General features: G+C 33.1%; 3 protein-coding genes across 3 annotated transcripts in view; 2 read left to right on the top strand and 1 right to left on the bottom strand.

Annotated features, from left to right (window-relative positions):
- Positions 1–16,666, top strand: part of Nha1 (Na[+]/H[+] hydrogen antiporter 1) — a 572,935-nt gene that overhangs the window by 473,117 nt on the left and 83,152 nt on the right. The gene's annotated exons all lie outside the window — the stretch shown is intronic.
- Cpr1 (cuticular protein 1) lies at positions 3,432–4,487 on the top strand. The gene is made up of 2 exons (XM_076767587.1): positions 3,432–3,480; positions 3,861–4,487. The coding sequence occupies exons 1-2, from the start codon at positions 3,469–3,471 to the stop codon at positions 4,485–4,487; spliced, it is 639 nt and encodes a 212-aa protein (XP_076623702.1). The 5' UTR covers positions 3,432–3,468.
- Positions 9,714–16,321, bottom strand: Smc6 (Structural maintenance of chromosomes 6). Its single transcript, XM_076767585.1, has 19 exons — positions 15,944–16,321; positions 15,666–15,858; positions 15,415–15,567; positions 15,080–15,324; positions 14,891–15,010; positions 14,674–14,804; positions 13,647–13,847; positions 13,380–13,576; positions 13,129–13,275; positions 12,868–13,052; positions 12,488–12,798; positions 12,180–12,399; positions 11,924–12,094; positions 11,663–11,850; positions 11,260–11,425; positions 10,770–10,883; positions 10,490–10,687; positions 10,278–10,411; positions 9,714–10,184 (listed from the first exon to the last, which is right to left on the bottom strand). Exons 1-19 carry the CDS (start codon positions 16,049–16,051, stop codon positions 10,142–10,144), a joined length of 3,225 nt encoding a protein of 1,074 aa, XP_076623700.1. The 5' UTR covers positions 16,052–16,321; the 3' UTR covers positions 9,714–10,141.

Raw genomic sequence — 16,666 nt, 5'->3', positions numbered from 1 at the left:
CAACCGGCCGCACTTGAACTTGGCCGGTACAGGGATATTCATACGTTCACCTTCGTTTAACACTAGATCTATCAAGGATGTCAAAATTGCTTGTTTTATCGTTTGTTAAAATGATTTCCCATTTTCAGTACATCCTATTTCTCTGAAATTATGACTTTATTAAAATATATGGATGATTTAATTTTATAAAATAGTTTTCTTTTCTTATTTCTTGATCGTTTTCGCCCCTTACAGAATTTAGATAAACTTTCAATTTCGTTAAAATTCGCATCGTAGATTTTTTATCGCGTCACCTGAAAATAGTTACGAGATATTTGTAAGTGTTAGAATGTATTGTCAAAATGTTTCCTATATACTTTTCAACTGCATGTATCTGATTTAACGCTTCTTTGAATAATTAAGACCCCGCATTGTCGTATTTCTATTTAGTCCAATTTGGTATACTCATGAATTTGGAAACGAATAAATTTTCAAGATTTAAATAACCAGTTTTATTCTGTTTTTATTGATTCCATATACGCTTTACTTTTCAGTCATTTCTACAAGTTCAAGGTAAATGAATAGTAGCCGAATTTTTAATTAAATTCATTAAAATTTATCGGTTCAACACTCTTTTTATTCGAACGTATAAATTGGTTTTTTCACTGCCTATAGACTAATAAATAGACTCCGAATGTTTATGCAAATGCATATTTTTATAGAAAACAGATAGAGCAATAGGACCTGGATAGAAATACGTTTTATGGCTAAAGAATTCTAAAAATATATTTTTTATTTTATCTTTTTGCATAATGAATATATTTTGATGTTTTAGGTACAAAAGCATATGCAATATGTTATACCATATTTTCTTTGCGTTGCATATATTCAACAAATTAATTTAGTCTAACCAGGAAACTTGTTACTTACTATAATTTGAATTACAATATGCCATAATAATTACAAAATGTATTGTTAATTTTGTATATTTTTCCTGCATTCTAGCATATGTTTTATACATAAATAGCATATGTTTTTCGTATATTTATTGTGCATAAACATCCAGAGTCTACTAATAAATAATGAAATTAATTAACATTTCAATTATGACTTTCAATACTGACAACAATATTTCACGAACTTCTTTTTTCAATCATATCGCTTTTGCTATTATTTAAATTATGTAAATATCGTGCCTTATTTAAATTTTACAGACATTATAATAAATAATATAAATGTTGCTATGATTTGCTTTCAATTAACAGTACAGTACCTTTTATTACACGGTGTTCGTCCTCTACATAGATATTTTACTAATAATGTTAATTCATTTCATCTACTAACGTAGATTTATCATATCGATTGAAAACATATCGTGTAACCATTAAGTTTTCTTCTGAAGAATAGATTCTCGTTTTCCAACAATTCGTTTCATTACATTTATTTATTTTATTTTCAACGAATAAAACAGGCTTAAAAAGGAATAAATGATTCTGTAAATTAGCTTATTTAATTTACAATATTCTTCTGTAAATAACCGATCATTTGGCTTAATCAACGTTTCTTTTCTATGAAAAGTAGGTTGTACGTAAATAGTACGCGAACGATCGAACGAACAGCTGCGAAACAAACGTAGGAACGGGGCGCTGGTTTCGTCGATCGCGAGTCGTACGGTCGATCGATTTTCGAAATTTCTCCAAATTTCGAGACGGTCGTCTGGTAAAAAGGAGAATTCGTCGGTAGCAGCTCGTCGTGAAACTTTCGAGCGATACGTATTTGGATCTACCTCGTTCGTTGCGTCACATCTAACGTTACCCGGCAAACAGAAGTGGAGCACTTTCATAAAGAAAAAATAGCCGGCTCGCCGGCCCCTGCCGAATTGCGAGGCCCGCCTCGATCGATCGATCGATCGATAGCCCCCGGGCCATCGGGGATCTATACCGATTCAGAATCAAGACCTCCGACTCGCGTCAGCTTCTGTCCTCCTGCGCCACGCTGATCGAGCAACAGTCTGCGCAGCAGTCTGCGTGAAATCAATGTCACAACTTGTATTTAGATCTTCCGCACTTGTTACGTATCGATCAATGGAATTTCAACGCGTCCTATTCCTATTCTTCCTCTTACGAATTCCACGCAATTCCATCGGCTAATTGGGCGACGAATTTTATGCGAAAACGGACAACATTTGCGAATCGAAGTTTGAATTCCGTCGATTCAATTTTTTTTTTCAAAGTTTCTCGATTAGAAAATAGCGTGCAAATAGAAAAGAAAAAGTTGAAGGCATTTTGTCACCGCGACATAAATATTTCTATGCCCGCTAATCGAATGAAAAAATCGATCAGTTTTGCGCAATCGTCTTCTTACATCACGTGTACGTAATCTCATCCCCTTCTTATTTCTTTGTACCACGAAAAAACCAGTCGATTCTACCAATTATGGAAGAACTCAAGGTCGCTGCCCGAATTTATACGACACTTAATTGTAATAAATTGCTCCGAGGACGATTTGCTAACTCTGCACTATATTCTGATGAAAATAATCCTCGTCTATAGATTTCGGACTAGCGTTTTAACTAATGCAACGAAAATATAGACAACTTGTAAAGCTTGTTATAATTCTTTAGTTAATACATTAACCTCCTTAAAAATATATAATTTAGTATTAACCAAGTATTAACATGAAATTATGAAAAAGCAAATATAAAATTAAATCGATTTATTTAACGAATAATTGACAATGAATAACTTGTAAAGCTTGTTATAATTCTTTGTTTAATACATTAACCTCCTTAAAAATATATAATTTAGTATTAACCAAGTATTAACATGAAATTATGAAAAAGCAAATATAAAATTAAATCGAATTATTTAACGAATAATTGTCAATGAACAAGATCTATGGTGAACATTTATACTAAATATTATTTTATTTTAAGAAAACAGATTGGGTATTACCGAAACAAAGAATAATAAAGAATCACGAGTAAGAAGTTTGATATGTGAATCGAAATCTTATTAAAAAACAACTGAAATTATGTTAATACATAATATGTACCAATTAAAAATTTAACCGAAACGTAGATTTGTTCCTTCGATGTAACAAAAATTCGTACTGATTTTATCATCAGAAAATCTAGTCGGTTTGCCTATAAAGCGACACCGTGTTTTCCTCTAAGAAAAGAAGTTGCAAATTAGATTAAGTAACTTGTCGCAAGGAACCGACCTAGTCCACCGCGACGATGTCCACAATGGTCCAACGACCATCGTCGCTCTTCGAATTGTTCGTGTTGGGCGTGGTCCGATTTCTTGCTCAATTTTGTGCCACTCTGCGGCCGCGAATCGGGTGACCGTCGAAGGTACCGTCACCCAGTTACGTCAGCGTGCCCGTGGGTCCTGTTCGCGCGGTATAAAAGCCGAAAACCACCCGACCGTGGTATCATTCGCATCACAGACAGACAGATCAAGAGATCTTCCAATCAAGCAAGCTACAATGGCCTTCAAGGTATAAACCAAAGAGAATACGTAACTCCTTTCGTAGGACACGTTTAAACTTACCATCCTACCGTATTTCGATTGAAATATTCGTTGTGATTAATATCGAGTAATCGTGTTTAAAAATAGCAAACAGAAAAGCTCGTTCTTTTTCACGATCGACGCTATTTTCTCACTCCGAGCGCAGACTCGAAAGTGGAACGCGCGTTTCGACAATTCCATCCGATTTCGATAACGGTACACCACCATCGACGATTCAAGAACGCGCCCGTTTCGAGTCTAAAAATACGTTGATCGAAGACACTTTGCACAACTTTGTTTATCGTCCACGCGCATTTTGCAACTGATACGTCAACAGAAACTAACGAAAACGATTTTTTAAATTCGTAGTTCGTCGCCTTCGCCGCTCTGGTCGCAGCTGCCAACGCAGGACTCCTGCCTGCGTCCGCACCGTTGACCTACGCACCTGCAGCTTCGCTCGCGTACACCGCAGCAGCCCCGTTGGCAGTGGCACCAGTGGCCAAGACGCTCGCTGTAGCCCCCGTAGCCAAGGCAGTGGACGCCGACTTTGACCCCAACCCTCAGTACAGCTACGCCTACGACGTGCACGACAGCCTGACCGGAGACGCCAAGAGCCAACAGGAGACCCGCGACGGAGACGTTGTACAAGGCAGCTACTCTCTGGTCGAACCTGACGGTACCAGACGCATCGTCGACTACGTCGCCGACCCGGTCAACGGTTTCAACGCCGTCGTTCGCAAGGAAGCAGCAGCCGCCCCCCTGGTAGCCGCCGCGCCTGTAGCTAAACTGGCCACTCCCGTTGCCTATGCGGCGCCAATTGCCAAGATCGCCGCCGCCCCCGTTGCCTACGCCAAGTACGCTGCAGCTCCGGTTGCCTACGCGGCCCCCATCGCCAAATACGCCGCAGCACCAGCCGTCTCCTACGCTGCACCGGTCGCCAAAATCGCCGCATCGCCTTTCGCCTACGCCGCCCCTGCCCAGGCTCTCATCAACTGAACCCGATCTGTCGTTTTTAGGAATAATGCTCGTCGAATAAAGTGATTTTTTTTTAGCAAGTATAAAGAACGGTCGTCTACTCTTGCCTTCTTCGACCCCTCTTCGCACTTAACACATCGACTGTCACGTCATCCATATATGGGTGACATGATTTTTTTTTATGATTTTTTTTCAGATGTTAAAAAAAATAAATCTAGATAGGACCCTTGAATTTTAACGAGTCTGTAAAAATAAGTTCAATAACAGATTATGGGTATGCTAGTTTCCATTTGTCTGAAAACAAAGTTTCGTTTTTATGGACAATTTGTCGGGTTTGGTTTGGCAGTTAACGTGTTAACACGTACAAACAGAAAAACTTTCGAATCAGCACGTTTTACGGTGGAATTCGAGAGTGAAGGACTCCCCACCTCCCCAGAACTACATTTAATCTCGATTTGATTTTCCTTGTGCTTCTTCTCTTCGAACGAAACAAAGATGGCCGCCCAAATTTTGTTTTTATTCATTTTGCGTAGAAACGAGACTGATAAATTATTGCAAAGATATGGGAATAGTAACGAATGATACTTAATGATATTGTAAAAGTTTTCAATCCGCCCTCAACAATGTAAACTTTGGACACTGATAGAATTCAACTCTTTACAAGAATATTCTATTATAAGTCGGAAACTCAATATTTTTCGAATCATTTACGTGTAAAGTCGAATAAAGGGATCGATAACTAATGTCGTGGTTTAGTGGTAGCAAACTGAAATGCTCCATTTTTTTTCGAAGAAGAAAATTGTACGTGCACGCTTAAAATAATTCAAACAAAGCACACATTATTGATGCAACCTTACAATGTTAGTTTCGTCGTCCAATATAAAATCTTATCAAAGAAAAAAATATTTCATAGAAAGAGAATACAATTACCATACAGTAATACATCATCAATTATATGCACCAATATTTACGCCATTGTTGAAATATCTATGCAGAATTGGGCAAATTTTATTCGCGAAAAACAAATACAAATTTTAGATTGGTTGGTAAAATAACTTCTACGTACGTTTCATTTATATATCATTAACCCCTTGACGTACGATTTAACGTAATTTTTCAAACGTATACTATTTAATTTCGTTTAAATTTGTACGTATGGTCACGAAAAAGAATAGATATGTTTTATGAATACTTGGTGAATATAAAAATGTGTTGATTTCAATTTATAAGTCTCGATGACGATTGAGTAGCCTCATAATTGTGAAATTTGACATTTAGAACTTGTGACAAGTCAGACACGTTATTGTATGACAAAGGGTTAATGTTTTAAATTAATATTTAGAAAGGTAAAACCGTGAACAAAAGTTAGAATCTAACATTTTTAATCGAAAATAGAATTTGCTCTACACTAGCGGTATGCAGTGGCAGAACTCTGCAAAGAAAATGAAAATTTCCAAAATATAAACCAAATTTGCTTTCCAATGGGAGCTTTCCCCCACTTCATGATATTTCTCGTGCTGGACGACCCGATAAGTTCCCTCATTTGGTTTTGGGCAGCATCGATCACAGTTGTCGAAGTAGAGTCGCTTTGAGTGACATAAACGAAGGATACCTCTGTCAAGAAATATTCAAAAGCGGGAAAAAATTGGTTTCTCTGGTATTAAACAAAAAGTGGTCGTGTAATGAAACTGTATTAATTCGATGTGCAAGATGTGTCTTGAATTTATGTTTTTTTTTTTCTATCGTCGTACATAATGGTGAGTCCTATAGTTCTGTATACAATATTTTCTTCTATTTCAATAAGAAATAAGATTTTCATAGATAGCGATATGAATTATTTTTACAATTTCTACGCCACAAACAATTCTAAAGTCTACTGCAAATAAAAGCGTGTGTACGGAAATATATTTGCAACAAAATTCATTTAACGTTTACGTATTTTTGCAAAAATTATTTCTGTTCGATCGAAAAATTCGAAAAATATTGAGTTTCTGTGCAAAAATATATACAATTTTGCTAATCTTTTGCAAAGCCTGTGAAAAATCAAATTGCGACTGCAAAGGAATCGTTTGAAAAAGCTTCAACTATTACAAAAAATATTACACTCAATTTTTTAATTAACGAAGAACAGAAAGATCTTTGATCTAATTAGAGAATGTCACTAAAAAGGTATCAAATCGTTCTGGAAAAAATATTTTTAGTTGCGGGTATCAATTACAATCATTTTTTGTGAATAGACATACTCTCGAAATCCTAACCATCTTCGAGAAAAAAATTCTTTACCGAAAATCTAATGTGAGGCCAGAAATGCTTCACCGAAATTTCATGCGAATCTTTAAAATGTCATAACTCCTGAACGGAATGGACGATTTTAATGTTTAAAAAAGCAAACAACGCGTATTTTGGTAAAGAATATGTAGAAATTGCAAAAATATTCAAAAAGTTGTTCTTTGATCTCTTAAAATGGGAAACACCCCATAAAAGTGGTCCAATTTTCAAACAGCCATAACTCCTGCAATAGTGAATATATTTCAATGAAACTTTTTTCTAAAGTAGAGCTCATGGATACCTATAAAAAAGTATTAGACAAAATTTCTGTACAGCGTCAAACAAAATTACTAAAAATGAAAAACGAATTTTTAAGAAAAATCGACGGGGGGTAGGTGCCTACATTTTTCAACGAAAAAAAAAATTTCAAATCGTTCTAAAAAAATTATTTTCGATTGCGGAGGTCAATTACAATAATTTTTGGTGAATAGATATACCCCCGAAATCCTACCCATTTTCTAGAAAAAAATTCGAGGTGTGAAATTTTTCGACAAAATTAAAAAATTTCAAATTGTCCTGAAAAAATTATTTTTGGTTGTGGGGGTCAATTACGATCGTTTTTGGTGAATAGACATACCCCCGAAATCCTGCGCATTTTCGAGAAAAAAATTCAATACGGGCGGAACTTTAAGCGTTAATAACTTTTTAACGAAGTCTCCATCAACAAATTGGTATTCTTGATTTTCATCTTATTTTGGCCTCTAGAATCTCCCATTAAAATTTTCCCCACGGGTGGTCGAATACCCTCTATGTATACTTGTAGTGACAAGTTCTCATTATGTAACATTAGTCACACTATGGACGTGTTCTTATTTTTACCACCCGAGAGAACTTTTAACACCGCATAAAATGGCACTACCTCCATACGAAAAGAAAACATAATTTATGGTACTTATTATTACACCTGCCTAAAGCCACTTGCAACGCTGTCTACCTGAATCGACGACCTCCGCAGCCATTGGCCATCGTGCCTCAGCTATATCATTTATAATGGCAATTGTGATCAAGCGGTTATAAATAATATACATTATAACGATTATTTCATACAGTATAGAATTTTTAAATTATTTCATATATAACATGTGCCACTTATGCTTTTAAAATATATGTATATTGTTGGAATATGGAAATTCGAATAAAAGGGTTAATCGCGACATCTATGTTATACAATAGACATTGTATTGCTGCCATCTAGGCTTTGTACAAGTGCTGTGCAAGTGTGCACATTGTCGACCTCTCTGTAGTCTTGTATCGGCAGCTAAGGCGAACATGTCTTACTTTGTATACAAATTCTTGTGAATATACAACTGTGATTTTGTCAATTATTATTTCACCAACCACATATATGTATGCATGAGACATAGATATATGTATATATAATATATATTAATCTACACTAAAATATTATAATTTGCGTCATAGCAAACAATAAGCAATTTTTCTATATTTGCATCTGTCAACTCTTGACAAGTTATATTTTTCATTCGTGAAATGGATACATATAATTCTTGATGCGTATTTAGTATTTCCGCTATTTTATTATTTATCATGCAGCAAACAAAGTCATTGGAAACATCGAATACGCGAGACGAAACGATAACAAACACATCCTCCCTCTCGATTTAATAAATTCTTTCTAACCCATTAACGATATGCCAATTTCGATAATCTGAGAAAAAAATGTTTCGAACAAAAAGGTGATCAACCTTCGATTGGCTACAGATTGCAACAGATTTCCATCTATTGGGAAGAAAAGCAATCACTTTTTGGCCAATCCAATTACGATCGCTGACACGGCTATTGTATTTATACTTAAGTCGTTCTTATCGTTCGTCGAAGAGACAGTTTTTTATTAACAATTCACGGACAGGCGTCGCGTTCTCAAACACTTTCTCCGCTAGTGCCAGTATTGCGGGTTACACAATACAACCACGCCTCGTACGCATCAAGCATCACGCGCAATGCACGTAATGTGAATTGTTGCGTTAATCGGAAACCCCAGGCAAACCAGATTCGTGCAATGGTACAAACCTTGATCCACTTACGATCCAGTATATGTACCCTCCTCGGTAAGCGTGGTTATACCTTTACTGTTCGTAAAGTTCGTAATTGATCGTAAGGTTGTATTTGATACACGGTTGCTCGCAAAATTTTATATACACCTACGTTGACAATAAAAAATAATTCAAAATTGAATTTCGACAAGCGTACTTGCGACTGAAAGAACAATATAGAACAGATAATTCGTAAAATAACCTCTAAATAAAATTATTGTTCAATAAAACATGAAATGGTACACTTATTTTAAAATGTAATAGTATATTGTCACAGATGTGAGCGTACATATACATATGTATTGCTTGAATGATAGTGTAATTGAAATGGAAGCAATAAAAAGCAAATTACTGTCTGGTAACAATATGGCTAATAAGAGAAAGCAACTTGATATTTTATATAAAATATTGTATTATAAGTCGAATTACTAGCAATACAATGTGAAATCTATGAATCAATTTTTCAAAACTAGAAAAATGGTAGGGACACGCATGCTTCGATACGATTTTGCGAGAGCAACAAGTAGTATCTGTGCGCACGCATTTCCGGTTCAAAATGTCGCGGAGAGAAGACTTCGTCGTCTCCGTACGTAACAGTCATGTATGGTTTAAAATTTTCTATTTCGTGGCTTACGCGACTAATTTCTGTGTCTATTACTTTTGTACTTTCTTTGATAACTTGGAATTGAATAGATCGCCAGAACTGAAGCGAGATTCGCTTAATATACCATCACAACCCCATTTGCATATGGAAACTAAGTTTTTATATTCTATTACTTTTTACAAACTTTTAATAATTTTTTATTTTGTACATCTTGCATAAAATTTGTGTTATTACGGAAAAATAAATTGTATTAAACATTCATATTTTATAAGAAAAATATAACATGAACAAACTTTATTTAACGTCACTGTTATTAAAAATATATTATTTTCACTTAGAAAAATATGTTTTACAGATCTTGTATATACCTATGAATGATATTTTACATTACATACGTTTTTGAGCTAGATATAGAAATAGATAAGTAAACATCTCCTATAAAGTGACTAACAGTAAATTTCATTAAGATATTTGAGTATCAAATAATTCATATTATTTATGAAGTGTAATACTTATAAATAACAGTTTATCAATGTTAATAGTAATACAATAACAGAAATATGTATATTACTTTTACTCGACAGTACTAATAAGCTCTCTCAAGTTTTGACAGAATTAGCTACACTATTACATTTTAATTATATCCTGAGAAAAATAATAAAAATCGTGTAAAGAAATATTAAATTAAATTATGCTTGTTGATCCCGACTCGCTCGTTCTGGTGCTGCTAGCCTGAAAATTATTTCGTACAGTATTATACTAAAACTATACAGTATTACTTAAATTCTAGAGTTATCATTTCTCTTCAATTATAATTATGCTTACTGATGAATTGTTACATAATCTTCTGCAAGGACATTGGATGTATCTAAGGGAGTCAGAAACGTAAACTGGCTTTGCGGATGTGTTTTGGTATGATCCAAAAGAATATCCATTATAACTCGTCGATTCACCTTATCCTAATTAAAATAGTCATCAGTTAAATACTACACTCTGCATGCATGTAATGAAATCTTAATTTCACCATTAATATATACCATGAAAACGTCAAATTCATCGAGGAAATAAAAAGGCAAACCAGTACAATCCCAAAGTGCTAAAATGAAAGCAACGGTCGAATAAGACCTTTCACCGCCTGATAATGATCTTGCATCATTCTTTGTCTTTTTACTGTCATTCAACGCGTTCACTTCAAGTTCAAGTATTTTCCGCGCATGATCAATACGTATAGTACCCTGATTCAAATATTTAACGAGGCATGATAACGTGAAAATATAAATATTTGGCATGTTCAAGTAAAAATTCGGTTATACATACTTTTTTGTTCCGTAAAGCAAGTACGTTTGAAAATGAATTTTGTATGCTTACTCCATACGTTTGTTTCATTTCAGAAAATAAGGTTTTCCGATCTTGTAGTCGCTTAAGATGTACCTGCAACATACATATATAAATGTAAATAAATATTTTAACTATTACGTAAATATTATTTACGTATCAGGTACTCCGTTTATCACGATTGCATTAAATATCTTCACAGTGTTTAATACTGTGTTATAACTGTTAAAGAATAGAAATATTTGGTACGATCATGACAAGTGTACTATCCTATCGTCCTTCCACGAGAAGAAAGCACAGCGTGTTTACATCCCCACTCCTGTTGCAGTCTGATGACTCACAAGTATTGGTCGAATGACGAAGATCAGTGACAGCCAATCAGCGGACTGCAGCAAGAGTGGGGATGTAAACACGCTGTGCCTTCTTCTCGTGGAAGGACGATATATACAAAAAATGAAATTTTTTAACTTACTTGATAGCTCTTTTCAATTTTCGAAGCTAATTGCAAATCTTTTCCACATTTTGCTTCTTTCTCTTTTAAATCTTGCCGTAATTTTTCTATGGTACCAAATTTTCGCTCTATTTCGTGAATTTCTCCTTTCAGATCTTTGGATAACCTTTCAAGTTCTTTGACTGATCTGTAAACACAGTTCAATTTTTTCTCTTTACGAATTACATATTTGAACAACTAATACAATTCACTTTCAGCAGATTCATTTTTTTTATAGATGTATCAGAACTATAGGTACAAACTTGATCGATTAATAAAACTTATAAAAAAATATAAAAATTTTTGAAAAACATAAATCTAAAAATTAATAATTTTTTTAAATATTCAATTCTTTAGTTTGTACATAACATTGTAAGTTAATAACCTTTTTGCTTCTATTCTATCGCATTGCATTGTAGCATCGGACACTGCCTTTTCAGTAACTCTTTGTTGCATTTCTAATTTCGCTGTTACAGTTTGCAAAGACCGACGAAGCGTTTCTAACTTTTTTATAGCGTGTCGATTCGTTGTATTTATCGTTTCCTTTTCATTCTTTAATTTTTTTATATTTTCCTACATAAGAAAAACACAAGTATATAAGTATAAAACACAAAGATACGAACATAATCTCTAACATTAAAAATACCTTCAGTGGGTTAATTTTCAAATCTAGATTCTGCCTCAATTCTCTATGATTTTTAACTTCAGTCTCTAAACATTCAATCTTTTTTTGTAGTTCAAGAACATTTTCATTCAAGCGAGATTCCTCACATTTTTCTTGATCCAACTTTTTTTCTAATTCAGTTAATTCGTTTTTCTGTTCACAGTAAGATTGATGTAATTTCTTAATAATTAACAATAATAATTACTATAAACAAGGGAGTTTTCAATTAAACACTTACATATACAATAACAGACATAGCCTCGGTAGCTTCAATTTTATCCTTTAGATCATCAATTCGCGTTTTATATTGACTTTTAGCAGTATGAAGTTTCGCGACTGCTCCATTAACAGACATTAATTCTGAACTCATACGTTTCTCTTTTTCGGCGGCCACCCTACACGATTGCGTAACTGCACTTTTTTCATTTTCTATAGTACGCAACTCTTCTTCTAATGCGCTAATAAAAAAAAACCGGAAGTAGAATACAAATTTTATAACGATATTGAAGATATTTTTATAGAAAAAAAAAAAAACAGAAATCATACTTAATTGCATCACTAACGGAAACTTGGAGAAATTTAGCTTTTAAGCCGCGTGGTCCACCGTAAGACCTATAATGTGGATCTGGATAAAACATATCGCCTTGCTGAGTGAAAGCTCTTTTACAATTCCGTGGAACTCTTGTAGCATCAGACATAATATCAGACGCTTCCTTGCTAGTTGGAATCAGTAAAATACATTCAACTTCACGCCGATCGATTAGACAATTAGCAATTACAGGATCTGATATATCCATTGCATTTAAGAGATTGGAATAATTTGGCGATCGAGTACAATGAGCATGAACATCATGAATCTAGAAAGACAAATATATCTTTGTAAATTTATATTATCTTTAAAAAATTGTATAAAACAATTGTCTTACTTTACTGTAAAATTTGCTACATATTATCTGTGGAGTTTTTTCATTTAAGTAAATCTCCTTCATAATTGCATTTAATACTTGGGCATCATTACTATTATCTGCGCAAAATATACTAAAAGTATTAAATCCTAAATAATTTTCGACGGCAGCGGACCATGCCGGATCCTTCATTTTTATACATGCCCCTAAATACAAGTAAGATTATATACCACATTTAACGAAAATATTAGTACATAATGAAATAAATAATTGACTTCATACCAAGTGGGCCACGCGGTTTCTCTCTAAAATGTCCATTATTATATTCTTCTTCGATTCTTCTCAAAAGACGCGGTATATTTCGTCCAAATACAGTCAATGCATTGTCAGAATGTTGCTTGCGTGCACTTATTTCTCGCCTAATTTTCTCTTAAACAGTCAAGTTAAATTGATTTATTCCACATAATTAAATTCCTTTAAACATAAATATATTTTGTAATCCTTAATTATTGTACGAATAATTAAATACTCACGCATACGAATTTCATAGTTGCTTATTTCAAGTTTTGAAGCTTTAATTTTTTCTAAAAGTCGCACTTTATCAGTTTCCAAGTGTGTTTTATGAGTCTGTTTAGTCCGTAACAACGCTTCAATTTCGTTCAACTTTTGCTCAAAAAGTGTTAACTGATCTTTTATTTTATTTCTTTCATTTTGTTCTACATTATCATCGCTAAAATAAATATATAGTCATATTACTTGTTTATTTAATTATAAATTATACGAAAAACTGTATTGCGAACCTTTCTAATCGATGTATTTCTTTTCTGATCATACTTATATCATCCTCCAATCTCTTAATTTTACTTTGAGTAGAACGCCACTCCCTTACTTTTGTGGAATGTACATCCTTATTTACACTATATTCTTCTCTTACTTTATTGTATACTGCAGAATTATTGGTAACTTCCTGTTCTACTTGTTTAATTTCCTGCTCTATTTGTCTATTAAAAAAAGGTAATAATATATGTTATCTTTTGATATACAGGGTGTCCCAGTATTGATAGTACAACTGAGAAGGGGGCGATTCTACATGAAAAAACAAACCGAAAATAAAGAATGAAATGTGTTCATTTAGAGCGATTAATGTTATATAGCTTGTTCACGCTATTAATAGTAGCCAGTGTTTTTTCAAAAACTATTCTAATTAGAAAGAAATGAAAAATAGCGGTAGCGATTAAAAACGTAATCCATAGAAGTGAAATGTGTATTCGTACACAAGGAAATCATATTGAGCATCTTTTGTAATCTTATTCATAGAGTTCTTATAAACATAATGTTAAGAAATATTCAAAATCTTTCTTTTATTCCCGGTCTTCTATGACCTCGAAGATCATTATATAATACACGCATGAACTCATCTTGACAAACGCTTTTAGATGGGCATAAAAAGATATATGAAACTCCACTTAAAAAATTTAAGGTCACCTTCATTTCTCGAAAAATAATGTAAATACGCAAAATTGATATCTATTGTCCGATTGGCCATACGAAACTGTAAAACTCAAAATCGGAGCCTTCAGCCCTGAAGATGCAGACTGCAACATCGGCGAATTTCTGAAGATAGACGTGGCATCCATCCGGAAGCCTTGAACTCGAGTATAAACTCAGACCGCGAAAGCCCTAAATCTCACATATAAAACTTTTTCTTTCTTTCATTTTTTTTTTAATCAGAATATATTTCGAAAAAATTGCTGGCTAGTAATAATATGAACACTCTGTATACATACATATGCAATAAATAATTAAATAGTTATTAATGGTTCATACCGAATTTTATTATTTATTTCTTCATCTTTTGATTCTGTAGATGATTCTGCATCCTGAAATTGTTTAATACTATCTTCATATTTCTTAAAATCATCTTCAATCTCGTGCAACTTTATTTCTTCTGTTATAGCCTTCATGGTGAAATATAAATTTTATGATATTAATTAAAGCAATGAATTATTTTATAAGATGTTCATACATTAAATTTTTAACTCACAACTGCCCAAATCAATTCCATTTCTAAACTAGTTAATTCATGTCGTAATTCATCAATTTCTTCTACTCTTTTTATATTTGTTTTAAGCTGCTCAACTTCTTTCCTTGCATCTGACAAAATCTGTAAAGATTTCTATTGATATATACGAAAGAAACTAATCATTACAAGAAAATTGTAATACAAACATACTTCATTATATTGTTTTAATTTTTCAAATTCTTGCTGACATATTACTTCAGCATCTTTATAATTACTACCAATTACATCTAAAAATGTAGCTTTCATAAAGAACTCGTACTTTTCTTCTGGCTTAGACGAAACTAAAAATGTTCTTGATATATCTTGATTTAGAATAGAAATAGGATTATCTATTTGAATATTCATTGCTCTTAATACATTATCAAGCTCGTTTCGTTTTGTTGAAATCACTTCGCCTATTAAACATAATTCAAAATATATTTATCTCAAATATTTAAAAATGTAAGTAAAACTTAAATTAATGAGCATTAATAAACAATAAATACCTTTCCAATTTTTTATTTTATATGATGATGAATTTCCAATATTACGGAGAACTGTTATTGATTCACCATAAATGTCTGGTTTGTATGCCATGGGTCCTTTATTCAATAATGTTACTTCAACCATTGCTGAATGTTTTCCTTTTTTTATAAAACCTACATATTAAAGAATTATATTACTAGAATAAAAAAATATCAGGACACAAAGAAATAAAGAATTATTAATAACTGTATGTTGTATAATGTGTTTATACTTTTCACAGATGCCCCACGACTAGTGATGTTTGCTCTAGCACCAAGACCAACCGTTAAAGCTGTCAATATTGCACTTTTGCCACTTCCATTACGACCAACAATGAAATTCACATTTGGATTTAATATTACTTCCATGGCATCATGACACATAAAATTTCGCACTAAAATTCTTTTTATTTTACCAGCTTTACACTGCAAAGTACAGTATGTACAAATGTATCAATACATATAAAATATTTAAATGAAGCTATTTAAACAATTAAATCTAACCACTTACTTCCTGCGTAAAATCAAAAGAATTTTCCTTCCCTTTTGACCGTTTCGATTGATGTTCGTCTGGTTCTCCGGAAAGCCTTTTTCTTCTAGTTCTCGTATCACTTTCCATAATTTCCAAAATGTTTGCGATCGCATACAAATTGTACACTCATTCAAATAACCGCGCAATAGTAACTGCTAGGAACACCATTTTTTTTCTACAGATATCTTATCGATTTTATTACAAATTACTTTAAATCGTTAAGCAAGTTTTTTATTTCTCTGTAAATGAAAATTTCAGAATTGTTTCTTTCAATCAGAAGCCTGATAATTTCAAGCACTTCAACCACTCAGTCATCTCTTTATATATGCGTGCTAATCTTTCCCGCCAGAGATTACATTTTTCTGATGCTACAACCATTATACACAAAACATATAGATTTCTCATGAACTATATCTTTACTCTCCATTTTAACCAATAATATTACAATAATAGAAATACAATATACAATCGTAAAATAGAATTTAAAAAAATTAAAAACATATGGGGGTATTTTTACGCGTATATTTTTTCAAGAAATAAAACTGTAAAATACGTTTGTCAACGAGTATTTTATTTACAAGTCAAATTGATACAAATTATTTTAGTACTTATGTTCTAGGGCATCTTGTAGAATATCTACAGACTGATAATATTAATGAATTTGTATGTGAAAAGTTGGGGGTAATAAACATTAAAGATGCC

Source organism: Colletes latitarsis, chromosome 6 (assembly GCF_051014445.1).
Source record: "Colletes latitarsis isolate SP2378_abdomen chromosome 6, iyColLati1, whole genome shotgun sequence".
NCBI classification, from domain to species: Eukaryota; Metazoa; Arthropoda; class Insecta; order Hymenoptera; family Colletidae; genus Colletes; species Colletes latitarsis.
The sequence above is the reverse complement of the archived record's forward strand: the minus strand, read 5'-3'. Positions and strand labels throughout refer to the sequence as shown.

What these genes read in the sequence shown, in the direction of transcription:
- Smc6 (XM_076767585.1), bottom strand. Translation starts at nt 16,051, where the DNA reads ATGGAAAGTGATACGAGAACTAGAAGAAAAAGGCTTTCCGGAGAACCA. An exon ending in TAAAATAAAAAATTGGAAAG is followed by an intron (nt 15,325 to 15,414) that starts GTATTTATTGTT and finishes TATGTTTAATAG; the next exon opens with GCGAAGTGATTTCAACAAAA. An exon ending in AAATTGAAAAGAGCTATCAA is followed by an intron (nt 10,884 to 11,259) that starts GTAAGTTAAAAA and finishes TGTATGTTGCAG; the next exon opens with GTACATCTTAAGCGACTACA.